Below are 23,756 nucleotides of genomic sequence, written 5' to 3'. Positions count from 1 at the left end.
GGGGCCATGGATGGACAGACACGGGGTCAGGGGATGGACAGACAGATGGACATGAGGTCAAGGGGCCTGAGGATGGATGGACAGCATTCAGGGGATGGATGGATGGATGGATGGATGGATGGATGGATGGATGGATGATGGATGGATGGATGATGGATGGGGGATGGATGGATGGATGAGGGATGGATGGATGGATGGATGGATGGATGATGGATGGATGATGGATGGATGATGGATGGATGATGGATGGATGATGGATGGATGATGGATGGGTGATGGATGGATGATGGATGGATGGATGGATGGAGATATCTCCACGAGGGGATTGTCCTTGCTTGCCCCCACTGTCCATCCCTCCAAGGATGAGTCAGGGAAGGGACAGGGCTGGGTGGAGGGAGGGGAACAGCCTGGACAGGGCTGAGATCAGAGTCAGGGCCAGGGCCAGGTCACAGCTGGGTCAGGGATGGGTCACAGTCAGGGTCTGGCCTGGGTTTGGAGGGGGCCAGGATTGGGGTCAGGTTTGGGGTCAGGTTTTGGGGTCAGGTTCTCATCAGGGTGGGGTCAGGGGTCAGGGCCGGGGTCGGGCTCCGGCCGGGGTCACTCACTCGCGCAGCTCATCGATGGTTTTCTGCCGCTCGTTGACCTCGTCCCGCAGCCGCGCCAGCTGCTTGTGCTGGGCCTCGCGCTGGCTCTCGAGCTGCAGCTCCAGCGCCGCCTGCGCCCACGCGGGGCCTCAGCTCGGGCACCCCGGGCTCCCCAGGACCCCAACAATTCCTGGGCACCCCAGCACCTCCCACCACAGCACCTCCCAGGGACAACATCGCCCAGGGACCCCCACCCCAACACCCCCTGGGACCCCACACCCCAAAACCCCCTGGGACCCCACACCCCTCCATCCACGGGGACCCCACACCCCAAAACCCCCCGGGACCCTACACCCTAACACCCCAGGGACCCCACACCCCTCCCTCCACGGGGACCCCACACCCCAGCATCTCCTGGGAACCTCAGCACGCCCACATTCCCAGCAAGTCCTTAGACCTGACATCTCCCAGGGATCCCCACACTCTACACCCAGCCTCACGGAGACCCCAACCTCCCCAGCACCCCTCCAACACCCCACAGACCCTCAGCACCCCCCGGCATCCCAGGGACCCTCACCCACCTCGAGCACATCTCACACACCGTAAGAACCCCCAGCTGTCCCCCCTGCCCAATCCCCGCACCCTTCAGGGACCCTGAGCCCCCCAGGGTTGCTGTGCCCCCCTGCACCCCTCACCTTGACCTCGTCCGTGTCCTGGGTCTCATCCTGCTCGCGCTGCTTCCGAGCTGCCCCCTGCGCAGCCTCTGTAGGGCCCGGCAGGAGAGGGACCCCTCAGCCCCCTCCCCCCGAGTCCTCCTGTGCACTCCCCAGCCCCCCAATCCCCTCCATGGCCCCCAGCCCCCCAAACTCAACCCAGCTCCCCGTGTCCCCCACCCCTGTGTCCCCCATCTCCCAGAGCCCTCTGTACCACCCCATACTCCCCCAGCCCCCTTGTTCCCCAGCCCCCGAATTCCCCTGCGCCACCCCATTCTCCCCCCATTCCCTCGAGCCCCTGTGCCCCCAGCCCCCCCAAACTCCCCCCACCCTCCCGCTCCTGCAGCCGCGCCAGACCCTGCTCCCCCCATGCCCTCAGACTCCCCCCGACCCCTAAGCCCCCCGCGACCCCGGGCCCCCCGTGGTGCTCCCGCACTGTCCCCAATGTCCCCGCGACCCCGGGCCCCCCGTGGTGCTCCCGCACTGTCCCCGATGTCCCCGTGCCCCCGGGCCCCCCGTGGTGCTCCCGCACTGTCCCCAATGTCCCCGCGACCCCGGGCCCCCCGTGGTGCTCCCGCACTGTCCCCAATGTCCCCGTGCCCCCGGGCCCCCCGTGGTGCTCCCGCACTGTCCCCAATGTCCCCGCGACCCCGGGCCCCCCGTGGTGCTCCCGCACTGTCCCCGATGTCCCCGCGCCCCCACCCTGCGCCTGCAGCCGCGCCAGCTCCTCCCCGAGCGCGTCGTGCGCCTCCTCCAGGTGCCGCTTGCGCAGCTCCAGGCTCTGCGCGTACTCGGTCAGCGAGCGGATCTTCGCCTCGTGCTGCACCGGCACCGGCACCGGCCTCAGCCTCCGCCCGGGGGACACCGGCACCCCCGGCACGCGCGGGGACCCAGCTCCCGGAGCCCACCCCGCACCATCCCCACAACACCCGCGGGGGCACCACCCTGGCAACCCCCAACCCCAGGAACATCCCCGACACCCCCAGGGGCACCTGACCCCGACAGCCCGGGAACGTCCCCACAACACCCCCAGGGCCACCCCCACTGGCACGGCCAGAGCCGCCAAGCCCCCGTCACAGGGGAGTCAAACCCCCAGGGCCACCAAACCCTTGGAACCATTAAGCTCCGGGCCCCCTGAACCCTGGGGTCACCAAATGCAGGGCCACCAAACCCTCGGACCAGTAAACTCTGGTGCCACCAAACCCAGGGCTAGGAAATCCAGGGCCACCACACCCCGGGCCACCAAACCCTAGGGAAACCAAACCCTGGGGCCACCAAACCTGGGTCACAGAACCCCCAGACCACCAAATTCTGGGGACACCAAAGCCTTCAGCTGCCAAACCTTGGAGCTGCCAAAGCCTGGTGTCACAAATCCCAGGGACACAAAACTCTGAGCCACTAAACCCTGTGCCACCAGACCCCAGGGCCACTAAACCTTGTGCCACCAGACCCCAGGGCCACTAAACCCTGTGCCACCAGACCCCAGGGCCACTAAACCCTGTGCCACCAAACCCCAGGGCCACTAAACCCTGTGCCACCAAACCCCAGAGTCACTAAACCCTGTGCCACCAGACCGCAGGGCCACTAAACCCTGTGCCACCAGACCCCAGGGCCACTAAACCCTGTGCCACCAGACCCCAGGGTCCCCGTGGCGGTGGCATCGCCCCGGCCCTGGCACACCTGGGAGATGAGGAGCTGGCAGGAGGACAGCTCGCGCCCCGTCACCTCCAGCTTGCGGTGGCACTCGACCTGCAGGTTCTCCAGCTGCCGGCAGCGCTTCACCACCGACTTCACCTCCGACTTGATCTTGCTGATGTAGAGCCGGGCAACCGCGAACTCCTCCTCGATGGCCCCGCTCACCTCCACGGGCTGGGAGGGCAGGGCAACGCAGGGCAGCGGGCACAGGAAGGGCACAGTGTGGGTATGGCATGGCATGGCATGGCACAGCACAGGAACGGCACAGTGTGGGTATGGCACAGTGTGGGTATGGCATGGCATGGCATGGCATGGCATGGCATGGCATGGCATGGCACAGAAATGGCACAGGAATGGCACAGTGTGGGCATGGCACGGCATGGCATGGCACAGCACAGGAAGGGCACAGTGTGGGCATGGCATGGCATGGTATGGCATGGCACAGGAATGGCACAGTGTGGGCATGGCACGGCATGGTATGGCATGGCACAGGAACGGCACAGTGTGGGTATGGCACAGTGTGGGTATGGCATGGCATGGCATGGCACAGGACTAGCACAGTGTGGGTATGGCACAGTGTGGGTATGGCATGGCACAGCACGGCATGGCACAGGACTGGCACAGTGTGGGTATAGCATGGCACAGCATGGCATGGCACAGGACTGGCACAGTGTGGGTATAGCATGGCACAGCATGGCATAGCATGGCATGGCACAGGAATGGCACAGTGTGGACATGGCATGGCATGGCATGGCACAGGAACGGCACAGTGTGGACATGGCATGGCATGGCATGGCACAGGAATGGCACAGGAATGGCACAGTGTGGGTATGGCACGGCATGGCATGGCACAGCACAGGAACGGCACAGTGTGGGTATGGCATGGCATGGCATGGCATGGCACAGGAAGGGCACAGTGTGGGCATGGCATGGCATGGCATGGCACAGGAATGGCACAGTGTGGGCATGGCATAGCATGGTATGGCATGGCACAGGAACGGCACAGTGTGGGTATGGCACAGTGTGGGTATGGCATGGCATGGCATGGCACAGGACTGGCACAGTGTGGGTATAGCATGGCACAGCATGGCATAGCATGGCATGGCACAGGAATGGCACAGTGTGGGTATGGCATGGCATGGCATGGCATGGCATGGCATGGCATGGCATGGCACAGGAACAGCACAGTGTGGGTATGGCATGGCATGGCATGGCATGGCACAGGAACGGCACAGTGTGGGTATGGCACAGTGTGGGTATAGCATGGCACAGCATGGCACAGTGTGGGTATGGCACAGCATGGCATGGCACAGCATGGCACAGTGTGGGTATGGCATGGCACAGCACGGCATGGCACAGGACTGGCACAGTGTGGGTATGGCACAGTGTGGGTATAGCATGGCACAGCATGGCACAGTGTGGGTATGGCACAGCATGGCATGGCACAGCATGGCACAGTGTGGGTATGGCATGGCACAGCACGGCATGGCACAGGACTGGCACAGTGTGGGTATGGCACAGTGTGGGTATAGCATGGCACAGCATGGCACAGTGTGGGTATGACATGGCACAGCATGGCATGGCACAGCATGGCACAGTGTGGGTATGGCATGGCACAGCACGGCATGGCACAGGACTGGCACAGTGTGGGTATGGCACAGTGTGGGTATAGCATGGCACAGCATGGCACAGGTGTGTACCACACGCAGGTACAGTGTGGCATGGCACAGCACACGGGTGTGGCACGGCATGGCACTGAAGGGTGCAGGCATGTCCCGGACACAGTGTGGCACAGGGATGGCACACATGGGGGATGGCATGGTCACCACACACACCTGGGCATGGTGTGGGCGTGGCGTGGGCATGGCACAGGCAGCACAGCCTGGCACGGGCTGGGTGTGACACTCACAGGGTGGCACGGGCATCACGGGGACACGGAATGGGCACGGAATGGACACAGAAGGGACACGGGATGGGCACGGCACAGCTGGGTGTGACATGGCACAGCTCTGCTGTGGGCACTGCATGGCACGGGCACATCAGGCGCAGAGCGGGCACAGCGTGGCACAGGGACACCTCGCACGTGGGAAGGGCACGGCAAGGGCACATCCCACATGGCACAGACCCCCCTGCCCCGTGCTCCCCGTGTCCCCCGTGCCCCGGTGCCCCCCGTCCCCCCCTGCCCCGTGCTCCCCGTGTCCCCCGTGCCCCGGTGCCCCCCGTCCCCCCCTGCTCTCCGTGCTCCCGTCCCCCCCCCTGCCCCCCGTGCCCCCGTCTCCCCCGTGCCCCTCACCAGTTTGATGTCGCCGCTGCCCACGAGGGCGCTGAGCTCGCTCAGGTCCCGCAGGAGCCCGTTGAGCACCTCGGCGGCGCGGCGGCGCTGCTGCCCCCCGAGCTCCCGCGCCCGCGACAGCTCCGACTCCAGCGACAGCGTGGTGGCCTGCGACACCGACAGGGCTGGGCTGGCACTGCGGACAGTGGCACCCGGCACCTCCCGGGGACCCCTGGGCCACCAGGGGACACCCGGGACATCCTGCAGCAGCACCTCCCGGGCACCCCCCGCACCTGAGAGCCCCAACACTCCCAGACACCCCACAGCACCCCGTGTGCCCCCCCGATAGCCCTGGCACCCCCGCGTGCCCTCACACCCAGCACACCCTGCCCAGCTGCCCCTGCCTGAACCCCTGCTGCCCGGGCATCCACACCAGGCACTCCCAGTACCGCCCAGTGCTGCCCAGTACCCCCATCCCGGCACCCCCAGCACCCCTCAGGGACCCTGGAGCCACCGCCGTGGCACCACCCCCTGCACCCCAAGATCCCACCCGCAGGGTGCCTCAGGAGCACCCAGCCTGGCATCCCAGTTTAAGGGCAGGGTTCCCCAGTTTGGGCACTGGTTTGAGGCAGGGGGGAATCCTCTCTTCTGGTCAGGGGAAATCTCTTTTTTGGAGTGTGGCTTGATGGCAGGGGGAGTCCCCTCTTTGGGGTCTAGTTTGGGGTTTAAGGGGCTCCTAAGTCTAAGGCTCCTGTTTTGGGAGCATCCCAGTTTGGGTTTGGGAGTCCCAGTTTGGGACTGGGAGAGGGGGCTTTGGGAGTTGCTGTGTCAGAAGGTGAGGGTCCCAATGGGCTCCACGCAGGTTTTCCAGTGGGGCTGAGGAGCCAGTATGGGGTTACCAGTGGAGTCTAGGGGGGATCTCAGCAGGGTTCTCAGTAGGATCCCAGTCTGACACCCTCGCGGGCTCCCAGTGTGACCTTGTGGAGCCCTCAGCAGGGATCCCCACTGGCCATGGGGATTCCCAGTAGGATCCTGCTGGGAATCCCTGTTGGGTGCCCATGGGGCTCTCAGTGGATTTCCCAGTGGACTCAGCCCATGAGCCATTTTGGGGCTCCCAGTGGGGGAGTCTCAGCGGGGATCCCAGCTGAGTCCCCATGGAGGTTCCCACTAGGACCCCACTGGGTTTCCTGTTGGGTTCCCAGCAGGACCCCATTGGAATTCCCAGTGCAGGGTGCCAGCAGGGTTCCCAGTTGGATTCCCAGTCGGATCCTGTTGGAAATCCCCACTGGGTTCCTGTGGGAATTCCCAGCAGGACCCCACTGTGAGTCCCAGTGGAGACCCCATGGAGGTTCCCAGCAGGACCCTGCTGAGTTTTGCCATGGTGTTTCCCTGTGGGATTCCCAGTAGCATCCCACTGGGTTCCCAGTTGTGTTCCCCATTGGTTTCCCCATTGGGTTTCCTGGTTGGTTTCCCTGCTGGGTTCCGCATTGATTTCCCTGTTGATTTCCTCATTGGATTCCCAGTTGTGTTCCCATTTGGGTTTCCCTGTTGTGTTCCCTGTTGGGTTTCCAGTTGGGTTTTCCAGTTGGGTTTCCCTGTTGGGTTCTCCATTGATTTCCCCACTGGGTTCCCAGTTAGTTTCCCAGTTGGTTTCCCTGTTGGTTTCCCCACTGGGTTCCCCACTGATTTCCCTACTGGCTTTTCCATTGGTTTCCCTGCTGGTTTTCCCTTGGTTTCCCTATGGGGTTCCCAGTTGTGTCCCCAGTTGGGTTTCCCCATTGATTTCCCCACTGATTTCCCTGTTGCATTCCCACTAGTTTCCCTGTTGGGTCCCCATTGATTTCCCCACTGATTTCCCTGTTGGTTTTCCCATTGGTTTCTCCATTGGCTTCCCAATTGGGTTTCCCTGTTGGTTTCCCTGTGGGGTTTCCCATTGGTTTCCCTGTGGGGTTTCCCATTGGTTTCCCTGTAGGGTTTCCCATTGGTTTCCCTGTAGAGTTTCCCATTGGGTTCTCTGTTGGTTTCCCATTGGTTTCCCCACTGACTTCCCCACTGATTTCCCCATTGATTTCCCCGTTGGTTTCCCTGTGGGGTTTCCCATTGGTTTCCCTGTAGGGTTCCCCATTGGGTTCCCAGTTGGTTTCCCATTGGTTTCCCTGTGGGGTTTCCCATTGGTTACCCCATTGGGTTTCCCCACTGATTTCCCCATTGGTTTCCCTGTAGAGTTTCCCATTGGGTTCTCTGTTGGTTTCCCATTGGTTTCCCCACTGACTTCCCCACTGATTTCCCCATTGATTTCCCCGTTGGTTTCCCTGTGGGGTTTCCCATTGGTTTCCCTGTAGGGTTCCCCATTGGGTTCCCAGTTGGTTTCCCATTGGTTTCCCTGTGGGGTTTCCCATTGGTTACCCCATTGGGTTTCCCCACTGATTTCCCCATTGGTTTCCCTGTAGGGTTTCCCACTGGGTTCACAGTTGGTTTCCCATTGGTTTCCCCACTGATTTCCCCACTGATTTCCCTGTGGGGTTTCCCATTTGTTTCCCATTGCTTTCCCTGTTGATTTCCCCATTGATTTCCCTGTTGGGTTCCCATTGGGTTCCCTCCCTGTAGGGTTCCCAGTTGGTTTCCCATTGGTTTCTCCACTGGGTTCCCAATTAGGTTTCCCTGTTGGTTTCCCTGTAGGGTTTCCCTGTTGGCTTCCCAGTTGGTTTCCCATTGATTTCCCTGTGGGGTTTCCCCATTGATTTCCCCATTAATATCCCCATTGATTTCTCCATTGGTTTCCCTGTTGAGTTTCCCCACTGATTTCCCTGTTGGCTTCCCAGTTGGTTTCCCATTGGTTTCCCCGTTGGTTTCCCATTGGTTTCCCTGTGGGGTTTCCCATTGATTTCCCTGTGGGGTTTCCCCACTGATTTCCCCATTAATTTCCCCATTGATTTCTCCATTGGTTTCCCTGTTGCGTTTCCCCACTGATTTCCCTGTTGGGTTCCCAGTTGGTTTCCCATTGGTTTCCCTGTAGGGTTTCCCCACTGATCTCCCTGTTGGCTTCCCAGTTGGTTTCCCATTGGTTTCCCTGTTGCATTTCCCCACTGATTTCCCTGTTGGCTTCCCAGTTGGTTTCCCATTGGTTTCCCAGTTGGTTTCCCATTGGTTTCCCTGTGGGGTTTCCCATTGGTTTCCCTGTAGGGTTTCCCCACTGATTTCCCTGTTGCGTTCCCAGTTGGTTTCCCATTGGTTTCCCAGTTGGTTTCCCATTGGTTCCCCTGTGGGGTTTCCCATTGGTTTCCCTGTAGGGTTTCCCCACTGATTTCCCTGTTGGCTTCCCAGTTGGTTTCCCATTGGTTTCCCTGCCAGGCTTCCCATTGTTTTTCCCACTCTGCTCCCATCCCAGCCCCACCGATGCCTCGTGGGCTGTCCCGGCTGTCCCGGTGGCCTCCCCACCTCGGTGCGGGCCAGCTCATCGGCGAGCCGGCGGTTGTGGCGCCCGGTGTCCTCGGCCTCCTGGGCCTTGCGGTCGTAGCTCCGCGCCAGCTCCTCCAGCGCCGCCAGCACCTCGGTGACCTCGGCCCGCGCCGCGCCGTGCTCGGCCCGCAGCGCCGCCAGCTCCCGGCGCGCCGCCTCGCCCCCACCCCGCGCCGCCGCCAGCACCTGCGGGAGGCACGGGGGCACGGGGGGCAGGGGGGCCCACGGGTCAGAGTGGAGATCCCAGGGGTCGGAGTGGGGTCCCAGTGGGTTGTGGTGGGGGTCCCAGGGGTCAGAGTGGGGACCCAGGGGTCGGAGTGGGGTCCCAGTGGGTCGTGGTGGGGGTCCCAGGGGTCAGAGTGGGGACCCAGGGGTCATGGTGGGGGTCCCAGGGGTCAGAGTGGGGGGTCCCAGGAGTCATGGTGGGGTCCCAGGGGTCATGGTGGGGGTCCCAGGGGTCGGAGTGGGGTCCCAGGGGTCATGGTGGGGGTCTCAGGGGTCAGAGTAGGGGGTCCCAGGGGTCATGGTGTGGGTCTCAGGGGTCAGAGTGGGGTTCCCAAGAGTCAGAGTGAGGTCCCAGGGGTCATGGTGGGGTCCCAGGGGTCATGGTGGGGGTCCCAGGGTTCAGAGTGGGGGTCCCAGGGGTCAGAGTGGGGGTCCCAGGGGTCATGGTGGGGTCCCAGGGGTCATGGTGGTGGTCCCAGGGGTCATGGTGGGGTCCCAGGGGTTAGAGTGGGGGTCCCACAGGAGACACAGAGGTCGAGTGGGAGGCTCGGGTTGAGAGGTCCTGGGGGGGTCCCATGGATCAGTCCGAAAGTGGCCTTGGCAGAGTCAGCCAGAGGTCACAACCAGGGGTCCCAGAAGGGTCCTCAAAGGTCCCTGGGGGGGTCTCAAAGGAGACCTGGGGGGTCCTGGTGATGCCACATTGAGGTCCCAGGGGTCAGGTTTTGGAGGGTCCCAGGCACTCAAGGTGAAGGGGCCCAGGGGTCCCAGAGGGGTCCCAGAGGGGTCCAAGTGGGACCCAGGGTTCTGGGAGGGGTCCGGGGGGTCAGGCAGACAGAGGGGGTGTCACAGGGTGGGGGGCAGGGCCCTCACCTCCTCCTGGTCCAGCATCTGCTGCTTGAGCTTCTCCATGATCTGGCTCTGCTGGTTGATCTCGTCATCCTGGGGGCACAGGAGGGTCCCCAGGGGTCACCCGAGGGGCTGCGGGGGTCGGGGACGGGGCAGGGGGTCCAGGGGGGAACTGGGAGCTGCCAGGGGGGACTGGGAGCTGCCAGGGTGTCCCAGGGTGCAAGGGTGTCCCAGTCCTGGCGTGCTGAGGGTCTGGGGGCTGCTGGGCAGACCGGGAGGTCCCCAGGTGTCCTGGGGCGCTCAGGGGTCCTGGGGGTCCCTGGCAGGTCCGGAGGAGTCTGGGGGATCCCCACCCGGCCGGGGGTCCCCACCTTGTCATCCAGCTGCTTGTAGAGCTTGCGGATCTCCTCCTCGTACTTGTGGCGCTCCTCGTCCGAGATGTGGATGACGATGGAGGAGCTGTTGTCGTTCAGGGGGGGCTCCTCGGGGGCCCCCCCTTGGCCCTCGCCCGGCGCCGTTCCCGTCTCGGCCTCGTTCAGCTGCTCCGTCTCGGGCACGGCCTCCCCTGGAGGGACCCGGCCTCACTTGCTCCATCCCAGCCTGGGGGTCCCCCGGATCTCGGGATCCCGGTCTCCACCGGGGGCCGGGGGCTGTTGGTGTCCCCTCCCCGCATCTGGGGTCCCCCCACATCTCGGGATGCCCCTCCCGGTACCGGGGTGCTCCTCACAGCCCGCCCTCCCTCTCCAGGGGACACACTGTGCCTCAGTGTCGCCACCGGGGCTGGGGGGGGGTGGTGGGGTGTGCCGGGGTCCCCCCCACATCTCGGGGTGCCCCTCACCGCTGCGCCAGCGGCTCAGCTCAGCCTCCAGCCGCGCCAGCGTCTCCCGCAGTGCTTTGTTCTTCTCCTTCTCCTTCTCGAACTTCTTCTTCCACTGCTCGGCCGTGAGCTCCAGGTTCACCGACGCCGTGTTCTTGATCGTCTTGGCCCTGGGGGGGCACCCCGAAACTGGGACCTCCTGCTCCCCCTCACCGGGGCCACTCCAGGGTCACTCCGGGGTCACCTGCCCTCCACTGCCCTCCCACCTCTGGGGACCCCAGCGCAGCCCCTGGGGTGCAGGGGGAACTTGGGGTGCACTGGGGGCAGTTGGGGTGCACTGATGGCACTTGGGGTGCACTGGGGGCAGCTGGGGTGTTCTGGGGACAGTTGGGGTGCACTGGGGACAGTTGGGGTGCACTGATGGCACTTGGGGTGCACTGGGGACAGTTGGGGTGCACTGATGGCACTTGGGGTGCACTGGGGACAGTTGGGGTGCACTGATGGCATTTGGGGTGCACTGGGTGCAGTTGGGGTGCACTGGAGGCAGCTGGGGTGCACTGGGGACAGTTGGGGTGCACTGGGGGCAGGTAGGGTGCACTGGGGGCAGCTGGGGTGCACTGATGGCATTTGGGGTGCACTGGGTGCAGTTGGGGTGCACTGGGGGCACTTGGGGTGCACTGGGTGCAGTTGGGGTGCACTGATGGCACTTGGGGTGCACTGGGGACAGTTGGGGTGCACTGGGCACAGTCGGGGCGCACCGCGGGCAGTCGGGGTGCACTGGGGACTGTTGGGGTGCAGTGTGAGCACTTGAGGTGCACTGGGGACAGTTGGGGTGTACTGGGGACAGTTGGGGTGCACTGATGGCACTTGGGGTACACTGGGGACAGTCGGGGTGCACTGGGGGCAGTCGGGGTGCACTGATGGCACTTGGGGTGCACTGGGGGCAGCTGGGGTGCACTGGGTGCACTTGGGGCATACTGCGGGAACTTGGGGTTCCATTGGGGGAGCTGGGGTGTGGCTGGGACCCCATGGGTGAAGTTGGGGTACAGCAGGCGCTGTTGGGGTGCGGCCTCGGGGGCACTCGGCATGGAGTGGGGGGCAACGAATCCATGGGGGCACGCGGGGCACAGCGCATGGGGGGAGGGGGGCGCAGCTGGGCACCCCCAGTCCCGGGTGGGCTCAGGGGGTGCAGGGGGGCGCGGGACGCCCCCAGCCCCCACCTCTGGCCGAACATGAGCGTGGATTTGGTCTCGGCGTCGTTGTAGCTGGACGGGGAGCAGCAGATGAACATGGTGGTGCGGCAGTTGCCGCCCAGCGAGTCCTGCAGGATCCGCGTCATTTTGCTGTCGCGATAGGGCACGTACGCCTTCTGCGGGGGGACGGGCGGCCTCAGCGGGGGGACCCCCGGGGGGACGGGGGGGGACACGCGGGAGTGGGACACGGGGGGACAGCGGGCTCAGGGGGACACACGGGGGACTGGGGGCTCGGGTTGGGGACATACGGGGGGCGGGGGGCTCGGGTCGGGGACACACGGGGGGCGGGGGACTCGGGTTGGGGACACACGGGGGACTGGGGGCTCGGGTTGGGGACACACGGGGGTCAGGGGGCTCGGGTTGGGGACACACGGGGGTCAGGGGGCTCGGGTTGGGGCCACACGGGGGTCAGGGGGCTCGGGTTGGGGACATACGGGGGACTGGGGGCTCGGGTTGGGGACACACGGGGGTCAGGGGGCTCGGGTTGGGGACACACGGGGGGCGGGGGGCTCGGGTTGGGGACACACGGGGGGCGGGGGGCTCGGGTTGGGGACACACGGGGGGCGGGGGGCTCGGGTTGGGGACACACGGGGGTCAGGGGGCTCGGGCTGGGGACACACGGGGGGCGGGGGGCTCGGGTTGGGGACACACGGGGGGCGGGGGGCTCAGGGGGACATATGGGGGTCAGGGGGCTCAGGGGGACACGCGGGGGACAGAGCGACACACGGGGGTCAGGGGGCTCGGGTTGGGGCCACACGGGGGTCAGGGGGCTCAGGGGGACACACACCGGGGGCTTGGGTGGCCACACGGGGGGCTCGGGCTGGGGACACATGGGGGGCAGGGGGCTCGGGGGGACAGGCGGGGGCCGGGGGGCTCGGGTTGGGGACACACGAGGGGCGGGGGGCTCGGGTTGGGGATACACGGGGGACTGCAGGCTCAGGGACACACACGGGGGGCTCAGAGGGACACGGGGGGCTCAGAGGGACACGGGGGGCTCAGAGGGACACGGGGGGCACAGCGACACACTCGGGGCAGGGGGCTCGGGTTGGGGACACGCAGGGGGCGCGGGCTCAGGGGGACACACACCGGGGGCTCGGGGGGCCACACGGGGGGCTCGGGCTGGGGACACGCAGCGCTCAGGGGGTGTCCCCCACCCCGGGACCCCCGAGGGGGCGCACGGGGGGAGGGGGCTCAGCAGGAGTGTCCCTTCCCCCGGACCCTGGGGGGACATGGGGGAAAGAGGAGGGGGCGAGGCGCACCCAGGACCCCCGGACTGGGGGACACCCTGGGGGGACACCCGGGGGGGCTCCGGGGACCGCAGGGGTCTCACCGTGCCCTCGGCCAGCGCCGAGATGACGTTGCCCAGCGCCGACAGGGACTTGTTGATGTTTTTGGCCTCGTCCAGCACGGCTCCCTCAGCCCCCGTCTTGCTCACCTGAGGGGGAGGGGATGGCTCAGGGACCCCCACGTGTGCCCCCCACCCCAGGGACCCCTCCCAGGGATAGTCCCAGACCCCAGCCCAAGCATGCCAACAGGCAGGAGACCCCCAGTCCAGACACCCTCCCCCCAGAGACCCCCACCCCAGCCTGACGGTCCTGAAACCTGATGGCCCCAAACCCCAATGGTCCCAAAAATGGCCCAAATGTCCCCGAAAATGTCCCAAATGTCCCCAAAAATGCCCCAAATGGCCCCAAAAACTCATTGACCCCCCCCCCCGAGACCCCCACCCTCCCAGTGTCCCACAGAGCGCCAAAGTCCCCCCAAAACCCCACACACTGCCCCAGGCCCCCCAAAACCCCATTATCCCCCCAGATTCCATGGACTCCCCCCAGTGCCCCCCCAAAATCTCATGAACGTCCCCAGGCCCCACCTTCCAGGGGGGACACCCTCCCCAGTGTCCCCCCAGTGCCCTCCCAGTGCCCCAGCCCATCCCCCCTTCCCCCCGGACCCCCAGCTCTGCAGTCCCACAGCTCCGGGGTGCCCCCACCCTCGGGGTGCCCCCACCTCTGGGGTCCCCCCACCTTCTCGCTGCCCGCCAGGTCCACCAGGTAGAGTTTCCCGCTGAGCTTCTGCTCCGTCTCCACGTTCTCCTGCTTGATGTGGATGAGGAAGATGCTGTGGCTGCGGGAGCTGTGCTCGTTCATGTCTGCGGGCAGGGGCACGCGTTGGGGGCACCCCGGGACGGGCAGCGCCCCCGCCGTGCCCCCGCCGCACCCCAAAAGGGCTCACGGAGCCCACAGTGCCCCCCAGCAGCGCTCAAGGACCCCCTGACTCCCCGGGACCCCGAGGCAGCCGTGGGGGTCCTACAGCAGCCTGCGGACCCCTGGAGAGCCCCGGGGACCCCCAAAACTCCTGCGGGGTGTCCCACGGCACCCCAGAGCCCGCGGGCACTCCAGGGACCCCCAGCAAGCTGTCCCCAACCCCCATCATCCCCCAGCCCCTCGTGTCCCCTCGTGTCCCTCACTGGTGACAGCCACGGATGTCCCAGCTCCACCCCGTGTCCCTCCCCCGTGTCCCCCATGCCCCCCATGTCCCCCGTGTCCCCCATGCCCCCCATGTCCCCATGCCCCCCGTGTCCCCCATGTCCCCCTCTGTCCCCCCGTGTCCCCCATGTCCCCATGCCCCCCATGTCCCCCGTGTCCCCCTCTGTCCCTCCGTGTCCCCATGCCCCCCATGCCCCCATGCCCCCCATGCCCCCCCGTGTCCTCATGTCCTCCCGTGTCCCCCATGTCCCCCATGTCCCCATGCCCTTTGTGTCCCCATGTCCCCCTCTGTCGCCCCGTGTCCCCATGCCCCCCATGCCCCCCGTGTCCCCATCCCCCATGTCCCCCTCTGTCGCCCCGTGTCCCCCATGCCCCCATGCCCCCCGTGTCCCCATGTCCCCGTGTCCCCCATGTCCCCACGCCCCCCGTGTCCCCATGTCCCCCTGTGTCCCATGTCCCCCTCTGTCCCCCCGTGTCCCCCATGCCCCCATGCCCCCCATGCCCCCCGTGTCCTCATGTCCTCCCGTGTCCCCCATGTCCCCCATGTCCCCATGCCCCCCGTGTCCCCCATGTCCCCTCTGTCGCCCCGTGTCCCCATGCCCCCCATGCCCCCCGTGTCCCCCATGTCCCCATGTCCCCCTCTGTCCCCCATGCCCCCCATGCCCCCATCCCCCTATGTCCCCATCCCCCGTGTCCCCCTCTATCCCCCCGTGTCCCCATGCCCCACATGTCCCCCATGCCCCCCATGTCCCCCTCTGTCCCCCATGCCCCCCATGCCCCATCCCCCTATGTCCCCATCCCCCGTGTCCCCCTCTATCCCCCCGTGTCCCCATGTCCCCCTGTGTCCCCCATGTCCCCATGCCCCCCATGCCCCCCGTGTCCCCGTGTCCCTCACTGGTGACAGCCACGTGCCGGTTGGATTTCCCCTCGTCGATGACATCCAGGATCTCCTCGGGGCTGGACACGAAGCGCTCGGTGCAGCCCTGGGGGGGGAGCGGCCACGGGGGCTCAGGGGGGCCCAGGCCCTCCCCCCCCGGGAGTGCCCCCCGGGACCCCCCGGCCCTCACCTTGACGTAGGGGACCCGGTTCTTGTCCTCGTGCACCGCCAGGTTGGTCTTGGTCACTGCGGGGGACAGGAGGGGGGCTGTGGCCTGCCACAGTGCTCCAGGAGCTCCCAGTGCCACCCAGTGCCTCCCAGTAACCACCCAGTGCCTCCCAGTAACCACCCAGTGCCTCCCAGTGCTCCCTTGTACCCTGCCACTGACCCCCAGTGCCTCCCAGTAACCACCCAGTGCCTCCCAGTAACCACCCAGTGCCTCCCATTAACCACCCAGTGCCTCCCAGTGCCTCCCAGTAACCACCCAGTGCCTTCCAGAGCTCCCCCATCCCCTTCCTTTGCCTTCCAGTTCCTCCCAGTAATGCCCCAGTCATTCCCAGTAACCACCCAGTGCTCCTCAGCTGGCCCCAAGAGCTTCCCAGTGCCTCCCAGAGCTTCCCAGTGCCCACCAGTATCCCCCAGTGCCGCCCCACTCACTGTCCAGCAGGTCCCGGATCTTGTCCAGGTAAATTTCAAAGTAGGACACCTGGGGGGGGTGGGGGGGGGAAGCATGGGGGTGTTGGGGGTGGGGGTTGGGTGCCAGCCAGGGCCGGCCTCCCAGTGCCCCCCCCGGGCTCCTCCCAGTGCTCCCAGTGCCCACCTTGATGTGGAACTCCAGGTTCTCGTCCATGGAGTAGATGTGGTTGAAGATGTCGCGGGCGATGCGGGGGATGATGCCCATCTGCTGGGGGTCGTGCAGCTTCCCCTGCGGGGTGGGTGGGGGGCAGTAATCCCCCGGGCAGTGCCAGGGCCCCCCCGGGACCCCCCCAGCCCCCTCGGGGCCCCCAGTGCCCCCTCACCTCCATGGTGTGGGTCTTGCCCGATGACGTCTGCCCGTAGGCGAAGATGGTACCGTTGTACCCGGCCAGCACATCTGGGGGTGCGAGAGGGGATTGACCCCCCCGGGACCCCCAAACGCCCCCCGGGACCCCCCAGGGACATCACAGACCACCCCAAACCCCAAGTGACCCCTCTGTGAATCCCAAATGTCCCTGACCCTCCCAGGTACCCGAGCTCACCTCAGCCCCTATGGGATACCCCAAGACAACCCAAAGGACCTCAGAGACACCCCAAACCCCCGGGGACTGCAGTGACCCTCCAAAGGACACCCCAAAACCCCCAGGGACTGCAGTGACCCTCCAAAGGACACCCCAAAACCCCCGGGGACTGCAGTGACCCTCCAAAGGACACCCCAAAACCCCCAGGGACTGCAGGGACCCTCCAAAGGACACCCCAAAACCGCCGGGGACTGCAGGGACCCCCCTCAAAGCCCTGCAGAGCTCCCAGGGCCTTCTGGACACCTCCAGACCCCCCTGCCCAGCGGTCCCTCGTGTCCCCAGGCTGTCCCGGGCTGTCCCCAGGCTGTCCCAGGCTGTCCCGGGCTGTTCCCAGTCTGTCCCGGGCTGTCCCCAGGCTGTCCCCAGGCTGTCCCGGGCTGTCCCTGGCTCTCCCCAGTCTGTCCCAGGCTGTCCCGGGCTGTCCCAGGCTGTCCCAGTCTGTCCCCGGACTGTTCCCAGTCTGTCCCCAGGCTATCCCCAGGCTGTCCCCAGGCTGTCCCAGTCTGTCCCCAGGTTGTCCCAGTCTGTCCCAGGCTGTCCCTGGCTCTCCCCAGGCTGTCCCCAGTCTGTCCCCAGGCTGTCCCGGGCTGTCCCCAGGCTGTCCCAGGATGTCGCAGGCTGTCCCAGGCTGTCCCAGTCTGTCCCCAGGCTGTCCCAGGCTGTCCCCAGGCTGTCCCCAGGCTGTCCCAGTCTGTCCCAGGCTGTCCCCAGTCTGTCCCAGGCTGTCCCCAGTCTGTCCCCAGTCTGTCCCCAGTCTGTCCCCAGGCTGTCCCAGGATGTCGCAGGCTGTCCCAGTCTGTCCCAGGCTGTCCCAGGCTGTCCCGGGCTGTCCCCAGGCTGTCCCAGTCTGTCCCCAGGTTGTCCCAGTCTGTCCCGGGCTGTCCCAGTCTGTCCCAGGCTGTCCCCAGGCTGTCCCGGGCTCTCCCCAGTCTGTCCCAGGCTGTCCCAGGCTGTCCCGGGCTGTCCCCAGGCTGTCCCCAGGCTGTCCCCTGGCTGTCCCCAGGCTGTCCCAGGCTGTCCCGGGCTGTCCCCAGGCTGTCCCCAGGCTGTCCCCCGGCTGTCCCCAGGCTGTCCCAGGCTGTCCCGGGCTGTCCCCAGGCTGTCCCCAGTCTGTCCCAGGCTGTCCCGGGCTGTCCCAGACTGTCCCTGGCTGTCCCGGGCTGTCCCCAATCTGTCCCCAGGCTGTCCCGGGCTGTCCCCAGGCTGTCCCTGGCTCTCCCCAGGCTGTCCCCAGGCTGTCCCCCGGCTGTCCCCAGGCTGTCCCGGGCTGTCCCGGGCTGTCGCAGGCTATCCCAGTCTGTCCCCAGGCTGTCCCCCGGCTGTCCCCAGTCTGTCCCCAGGCTATCCCAGGCTATCCCAGGCTGTCCCAGGCTGTCCCAGTCTGTCCCGGGCTGTCCCCAGGCTGTCCCCAGGCTGTCCCAGTCTGTCCCCAGGTTGTCCCAGTCTGTCCCAGGCTGTCCCTGGCTCTCCCCAGTCTGTCCCCGGGCTGTTCCCAGTCTGTCCCCAGGCTGTCCCCAGGCTATCCCAGGCTGTCCCAGTCTGTTCCCAGGCTGTCCCAGGCTGTCCCCAGGCTGTCCCCAGGCTGTCACAGGCTATCCCAGGCTGTCCCAGTCTGTCCCCGGGCTGTCCCCAGGCTGTCCCAGTCTGTCCCAGTCTGTCCCCGGCTGTCCCAGGCTGTCCCCAGGCTGTCCCGGGCTGTCCCCAGGCTGTCCCAGGCTGTCCCCAGTCTGTCCCCAGGCTGTCCCGGGCTGTCCCCAGGCTGTCCCAGGCTGTCCCCAGGCTGTCCCGGGCTGCCCCACGCTGTCCCAGGCTGTCCCCACGGGTCCCTCACCCTTGACGATCTGCATGGCACAGGCGTGGTACACCTGCTCCTGCGTGGTGTTCGGGGGGAACACGCGGTCGAAGACGTAGGGCTTGCCCTGGGGGGTGACAAAGGGACACTCACGGGGGTCACTGGCCAGAGAGACCCCCCCGAGGCGCTGGGCGCTGGGACAGGCTCAGGGCTCCACTGGCAGGGTCCACTCAGGTCCAGTGAGTCCCAGGAAGGGAGGTGGGAGGCTGTAGGGCCTCGCACACTCTGCACCCCTGACACCCACCCTGAACCCCGCTTACACCCCCGTTCATGGACCCAGCCCCCACTCACCCCAGGCCCCAGATATCCACACACACCCCACTCCCCATATCCTCTCGCAGACCCCCAGAACTCCCCAGACTTCCCCAGAACTCCCCACAGATCCCTGAGCCCCCCGCAGACCCCCAGAACTCACCAGATTTCCCCATGGATCCCCCACAGCCCCCTCACAGACCCCCCCCAACCCCACCCCCAAGGCTCCCAATCCCCCATAGACCCCCACAGACCCCTCAGCCTCCATACAGACAGCCATAGCCCCCCCAGCCCCCCCACAGACCCCCACAGACCCCCACAGGCACCCCAGTCACCCTACAGAGCCCCCCAGACCCCTGAGCTGCCCTGCGGACCCCCCATGGACTCTCACATCCCCCATAAAACCTGTGGTTTATAAGACTCCTCAGCTCCCTATAGGACCCTATAGACTCCCACAGACCCCACAGACCCCCACAGACCCCACAGACCCCACAGACCCCACTGACCCCACAGACCCCACAGACCCCCACAGACCCCACTGACCCCACTGCCCCCACTGCCCCCACTGACCCCACTGACCCCCACAGACCCCACTGACCCCACAGACCCCACAGATCCCCACAGACCCCATTGACCCCACAGAACCCACTGACTCCACTGACCCCACTGACCCCACAGACCCCCACAGACCCCACTGCCCCCACAGACCCCCACAGACCCCACTGACCCCACTGTCCCCACTGACCCCCACAGACCCCACAGACCCCACAGACCCCACAGACCCCACTGACCCCACTGACCCCACTGACCCCCACAGACCCCACTGACCCCACAGACCCCACAGATCCCCACAGACCCCATTGACCCCACAGACCCCACTGACCCCACAGACCCCCACAGACCCCACTGCCCCCACAGACCCCCACAGACCCCACTGACCCCACTGTCCCCACTGACCCCCACAGACCCCACAGACCCCACAGACCCCACAGACCCCACTGACCCCACTGACCCCACAGACCCCACTGACCCCCACAGACTCCACAGACCTCACTGACCCCACTGACCCCACTGACCCCACTGACGCCACAGACCCCACTGACCCCACGGACCCCCACAGACCCCACAGACCCCCACAGACCCCACTGACCCCACTGACCCCACAGACCCCACTGACCCCACAGACCTCACTGACCCCACAGACCCCCACAGACCCCACTGCCCCCACTGACCCCACAGACTCCACAGACCCCACAGACCCCACTGACCCCACTGACCCCACTGACCCCACAGACCCCACTGACCCCCACAGACCCCACTGACCCCACTGACCCCACTGACCCCACTGACCCCCACAGACCCCACTGACCCCACTGACCCCACTGACCCCACTGACCCCCACAGACCCCAAAGACCACCACAGACCCCACTGACCCCACTGACCCCCACAGACCCCACAGACCCCCACAGACCCCACTGACCCCACTGACCCCACAGACCCCACTGACCCCACTGTCCCCACTGACCCCCACAGACCCCACAGACCCCACAGACCCCACAGACCCCACTGACCCCACTGACCCCACAGACCCCACTGACCCCCACAGACTCCACAGACCTCACTGACCCCACAGACCTCACTGACCCCACAGACCCCCACTGCCCCCACTGACCCCACTGACCCCCACAGACCCCACTGACCCCACAGACCCCACAGATCCCCACAGACCCCATTGACCCCACAGACCCCACTGACTCCACTGACCCCACTGACCCCACAGACCCCCACAGACCCCACTGCCCCCACAGACCCCCACAGACCCCACTGACCCCACTGTCCCCACTGACCCCCACAGACTCCACAGACCCCACAGACCCCACAGACCCCACTGACCCCACTGACCCCACAGACCCCACAGACCCCCACAGACCCCACTGACCCCAGACCCCCCCAGACCCCACAGACCCCACTGACCCCACAGACCCCCACAGACCCCTCAGCCTGTCCCACCAGGGACCTCCATCCCTCATCCCCCCGAGAGACCCCAATAGACCCCCCTAGATCCCCAAGGACCCCCCCAGATCCCCCACAGAGCGCCCCCATAGACAGCCAGACACCCCCAGACCCCCCTACACGCCCAGAGACCCCCAGAGACTCCCCCAGCCCCACCGCACACCCCCACCCCGGGGAGCTGTCCAGGCCCCGGTGCTGAGCCGGGACACGGGGACACGGGGACACACGGACACGGGGACACACGGACATGGGGACAGCCGGTGACAGCAGCCCGCTCCCCCGCTCCCCCCGGCCCCCCCGCAGCCGCCGCAGCGCCGCGGCCCCGCCCGCCGCCGGTCACGCAACCTCCCCGAGCCCCCGCAGCCCCATCCAGCCGTGCCCCCGCGTCCCCCATCCCAGCGGCCGCCAGCCCTAACCCACCCCCCCAGCCCGCAACGCCACCCCCGCAGCTCCCCCCGCACCCGCAGCCCCGCTTCCCCCCGCATTGCGCCGCCACGGCCGCACCGCGACACCCCCGGCCAGGGACCCCCCATCCACGGACCCCCCATCCACGGACCCCCCATCCACGGACCCCCCCATGCACTGACACCCGATCCACGGACCCCCCATCCACGGACCCCCCCATGCACTGACCCCCCATCCACGGACCCCCCATCCACGGACCCCCCATCCACGGACCCCCCCAGGCACTGACACCCCATCCACGGACCCCCCCATGCACTGACACCCGATCCACGGACCCCCCATCCACGGACCCCCCCCATCCACGGACCCCCCCCATCCACGGACCCCCCATCCATGGACCCCCCCAGGCACTGACACCCCATCCACGGACCCCCCCATGCACTGACACCCCATCCACGGACCCCCCATCCACGGACCCCCCCATGCACTGACCCCCCATCCACGGACCCCCCCCATCCACGGACCCCTCCCCGCGCCCGCCGACCCCCCCGCGCCCACACCCCGCTCCCCCCCCGGGGACCGTCGCTTCCCCCCGGGCAAAGGGGGGCCCTTATGGAGAGGCGGGGGGTGGCGATATTTTGGGGGCCTCAGACGCCCCCCGGATGAGCCCCTAACAAAGGGCAGGGCCGCAGAACCATGGGGAGGGGGGGAGCTGCGGCAACCCCCCCCGGCGGCAGCTTTGGGGGCCGATCGTGCCCCCCCCGGGGGGGTCAGGGCGTTTCCTCTCATTGTAAACACCCCCCCCTCCCCCCCCCGGCACTGGGCAAACTGGGAGTGCCCGGAGCCTTGGAAAAGGGGGGAGGGGGCGGGGGGGCATGAGAAGAGTCCCGGGGGGCAGCGGCCACACCCAGCAGCGCTTCGCCCCCCAGAGCAGGATCTGCCCCCCAAGTGACAGCGCCCCCGCTGCGGGGGCCCCTTCCCGAAGTGGGGGTGCCTGCCCCCCACGCCCCCCACCCTGGGGGTCCCCCCGCTCCGACTCACCCCCACCACGACGCTGTCGTCCCCCTGGAACACGGGCAGGAACTTGTCCCCCCGCAGGATCTCGGCCTGGTTGAGGGGCCGGAAGCGGCACAGGACCTTGATGCTGCACTCGGAGCTGGGCTCGGCCATGGCGGGGGTCGGGGGGCGTCGAGACGGGGGGGCCACGGGAGCGGGGGGGTCACAGCCTAAGGGTCAGGTGGCACCGGGGTGCAGGATGGTACCCGGGGCTGCCGAGCGGTACCCGAGGGTGCAGGATGCTGATGCTGGCCGGGTGGTACCCAGGGATGCAGGATGCTGCTCAGGGATGCAGGATGCTGGCCGGGTGGTACCCAGGGATGCAGGATGCTGCTCAGGGATGCAGGATGCTGCTCAGCACTGCAGGGTGGTACCCAGCGCTGCGGGTGGTACGCGGGGATGCAGGATGCTGCCCGCGCTGCGGGATGCAGGATGCTGCTCAGGGATGCGGCTTGCGGGCTGCAGGATGCGGGAGGCGGCGCCGGGCGGGGCTGACGCTCCGCAGCTGCCGCTGTCGCCGCTCCTGTGACCGCTGCCGTCGCCACTGCAGCCCCGGGACCGGGGGGTGGGGGGGCCGCCCCCCCGCGCCCCCTCCCCCGCCTTAAGGTGGAGGCGCCCGCGTCTCTTAAGGTGGACGGAACTGGAGGGGGGGACGCAGCCCTGGGGATGGACCCCCCCCCCAAAGTGCTGATTCACGGCGGGGGGAGCAGGACGGGCCGGGGGACGGGACCCTGGCGCGGCTGGGGAGGGGGGAGCAGGGCCAGCCTCCCCCCGGCCGCCCTGCTCGGTGTCCCCCCCACCCCCCCGCGGGAAGGCAGCGGTCCTGACTCATCCCCCCCGGCACTCTGGGGACCCTGCCCGGCCCGGAGGTCCCCCGCCCCTCCGTGTGACCCCCCAAACACACCGGGGGGCGGTCCGGAGCTGACCCCGGGGGTCTCCCGCAGGTGAGAACTGCAGCCTCACCATGGGACGCAGCCCGGGACAGCCCCATGGGTGCCCCCCCAGTGACACCCAGCCTGTGCGTGCCCCCACCCCTGAGTCCGCCCCGCGTGTCCCCATCGTGTCCCCTCTCCCTGCGCTCTCCCATGTGCCCCTCATGTGTCCTCCCGTGTGTCCCCCGGGCGTGCCCCCACTGTGTGCCCCTGTGCCCCTCTGTGTTTCCCCCTGTGCCCCCCCCCGTGTTTCCCCCGCTGTCTCCCCCGTGTGCCCCCCATCTGTGTCCCCGTGGGTGTCCCCGTGTGCCCCCACCCGTGTCTCCCCATCTGTGTCGCCCCCTGTGTCTCCCCCCGTTCCCCGCCCCCTGTTCACCCGCCAGTGTGTCTCCCTTGTACCCCCGTGCCCCGCCCGTGGCCGCGCGTCCCCTGTCCCACCCCATTGTCCCCCCCCGTGTCCGTATGTCCCCCATTGTCCCCCCATTGTCCCCCCATTGCCCCCCCATTGTCCCCCATTGTCCCCCAGTGCCGCCCCCGCCCCGTCTGCTGGCTCAGGCCCCGCCCCCGGCCCCGCCCGGCCCCGCCCCATCCCTGCCAGGCCCCGCCCCTGCGCTCTCGCCTCTCGCACCGCCCCGCGCCGCTCTCGCGAGATTGGCCCCGCCCCGGCCCTGCGCGGCCATTCCGGCACCGGCCCCCGGCACCGGCCCCCAACACCGGCCCCCGGTACCGACCCCCGGTACCGAC

The 23,756-nt window shown here is 67.2% G+C and overlaps 1 protein-coding gene across 1 annotated transcript in view; it reads right to left on the bottom strand.

Annotated features, from left to right (window-relative positions):
* Nucleotides 1-22,241, bottom strand: part of KIF5A (kinesin family member 5A) — a 28,058-nt gene extending 5,817 nt beyond the window's left edge. The window contains exons 1-19 of the mRNA XM_068212670.1: nt 22,066-22,241; nt 18,333-18,420; nt 16,244-16,317; nt 16,045-16,149; nt 15,882-15,930; nt 15,415-15,470; nt 15,243-15,330; nt 13,886-14,010; nt 13,195-13,299; nt 11,832-11,980; nt 10,633-10,781; nt 10,166-10,359; nt 9,819-9,887; nt 8,703-8,909; nt 5,286-5,432; nt 2,978-3,166; nt 2,000-2,117; nt 1,280-1,347; nt 606-715 (exon numbers count right to left, since the gene is read on the bottom strand). Coding sequence (XP_068068771.1) covers nt 606-715; nt 1,280-1,347; nt 2,000-2,117; nt 2,978-3,166; nt 5,286-5,432; nt 8,703-8,909; nt 9,819-9,887; nt 10,166-10,359; nt 10,633-10,781; nt 11,832-11,980; nt 13,195-13,299; nt 13,886-14,010; nt 15,243-15,330; nt 15,415-15,470; nt 15,882-15,930; nt 16,045-16,149; nt 16,244-16,317; nt 18,333-18,420; nt 22,066-22,194 — 2,219 coding nt within the window. The 5' untranslated portion in view covers nt 22,195-22,241. The remainder of the gene's footprint in view (nt 1-605; nt 716-1,279; nt 1,348-1,999; nt 2,118-2,977; nt 3,167-5,285; nt 5,433-8,702; nt 8,910-9,818; nt 9,888-10,165; nt 10,360-10,632; nt 10,782-11,831; nt 11,981-13,194; nt 13,300-13,885; nt 14,011-15,242; nt 15,331-15,414; nt 15,471-15,881; nt 15,931-16,044; nt 16,150-16,243; nt 16,318-18,332; nt 18,421-22,065) is intronic.
* Nucleotides 22,242-23,756: the final 1,515 nt, after the last annotated feature.

The sequence above is a fragment of the Anomalospiza imberbis genome, chromosome 22, assembly GCF_031753505.1.
Source record: "Anomalospiza imberbis isolate Cuckoo-Finch-1a 21T00152 chromosome 22, ASM3175350v1, whole genome shotgun sequence".
Taxonomy (NCBI): domain Eukaryota; kingdom Metazoa; phylum Chordata; class Aves; order Passeriformes; family Viduidae; genus Anomalospiza; species Anomalospiza imberbis.
The sequence above is the reverse complement of the archived record's forward strand: the minus strand, read 5'-3'. Positions and strand labels throughout refer to the sequence as shown.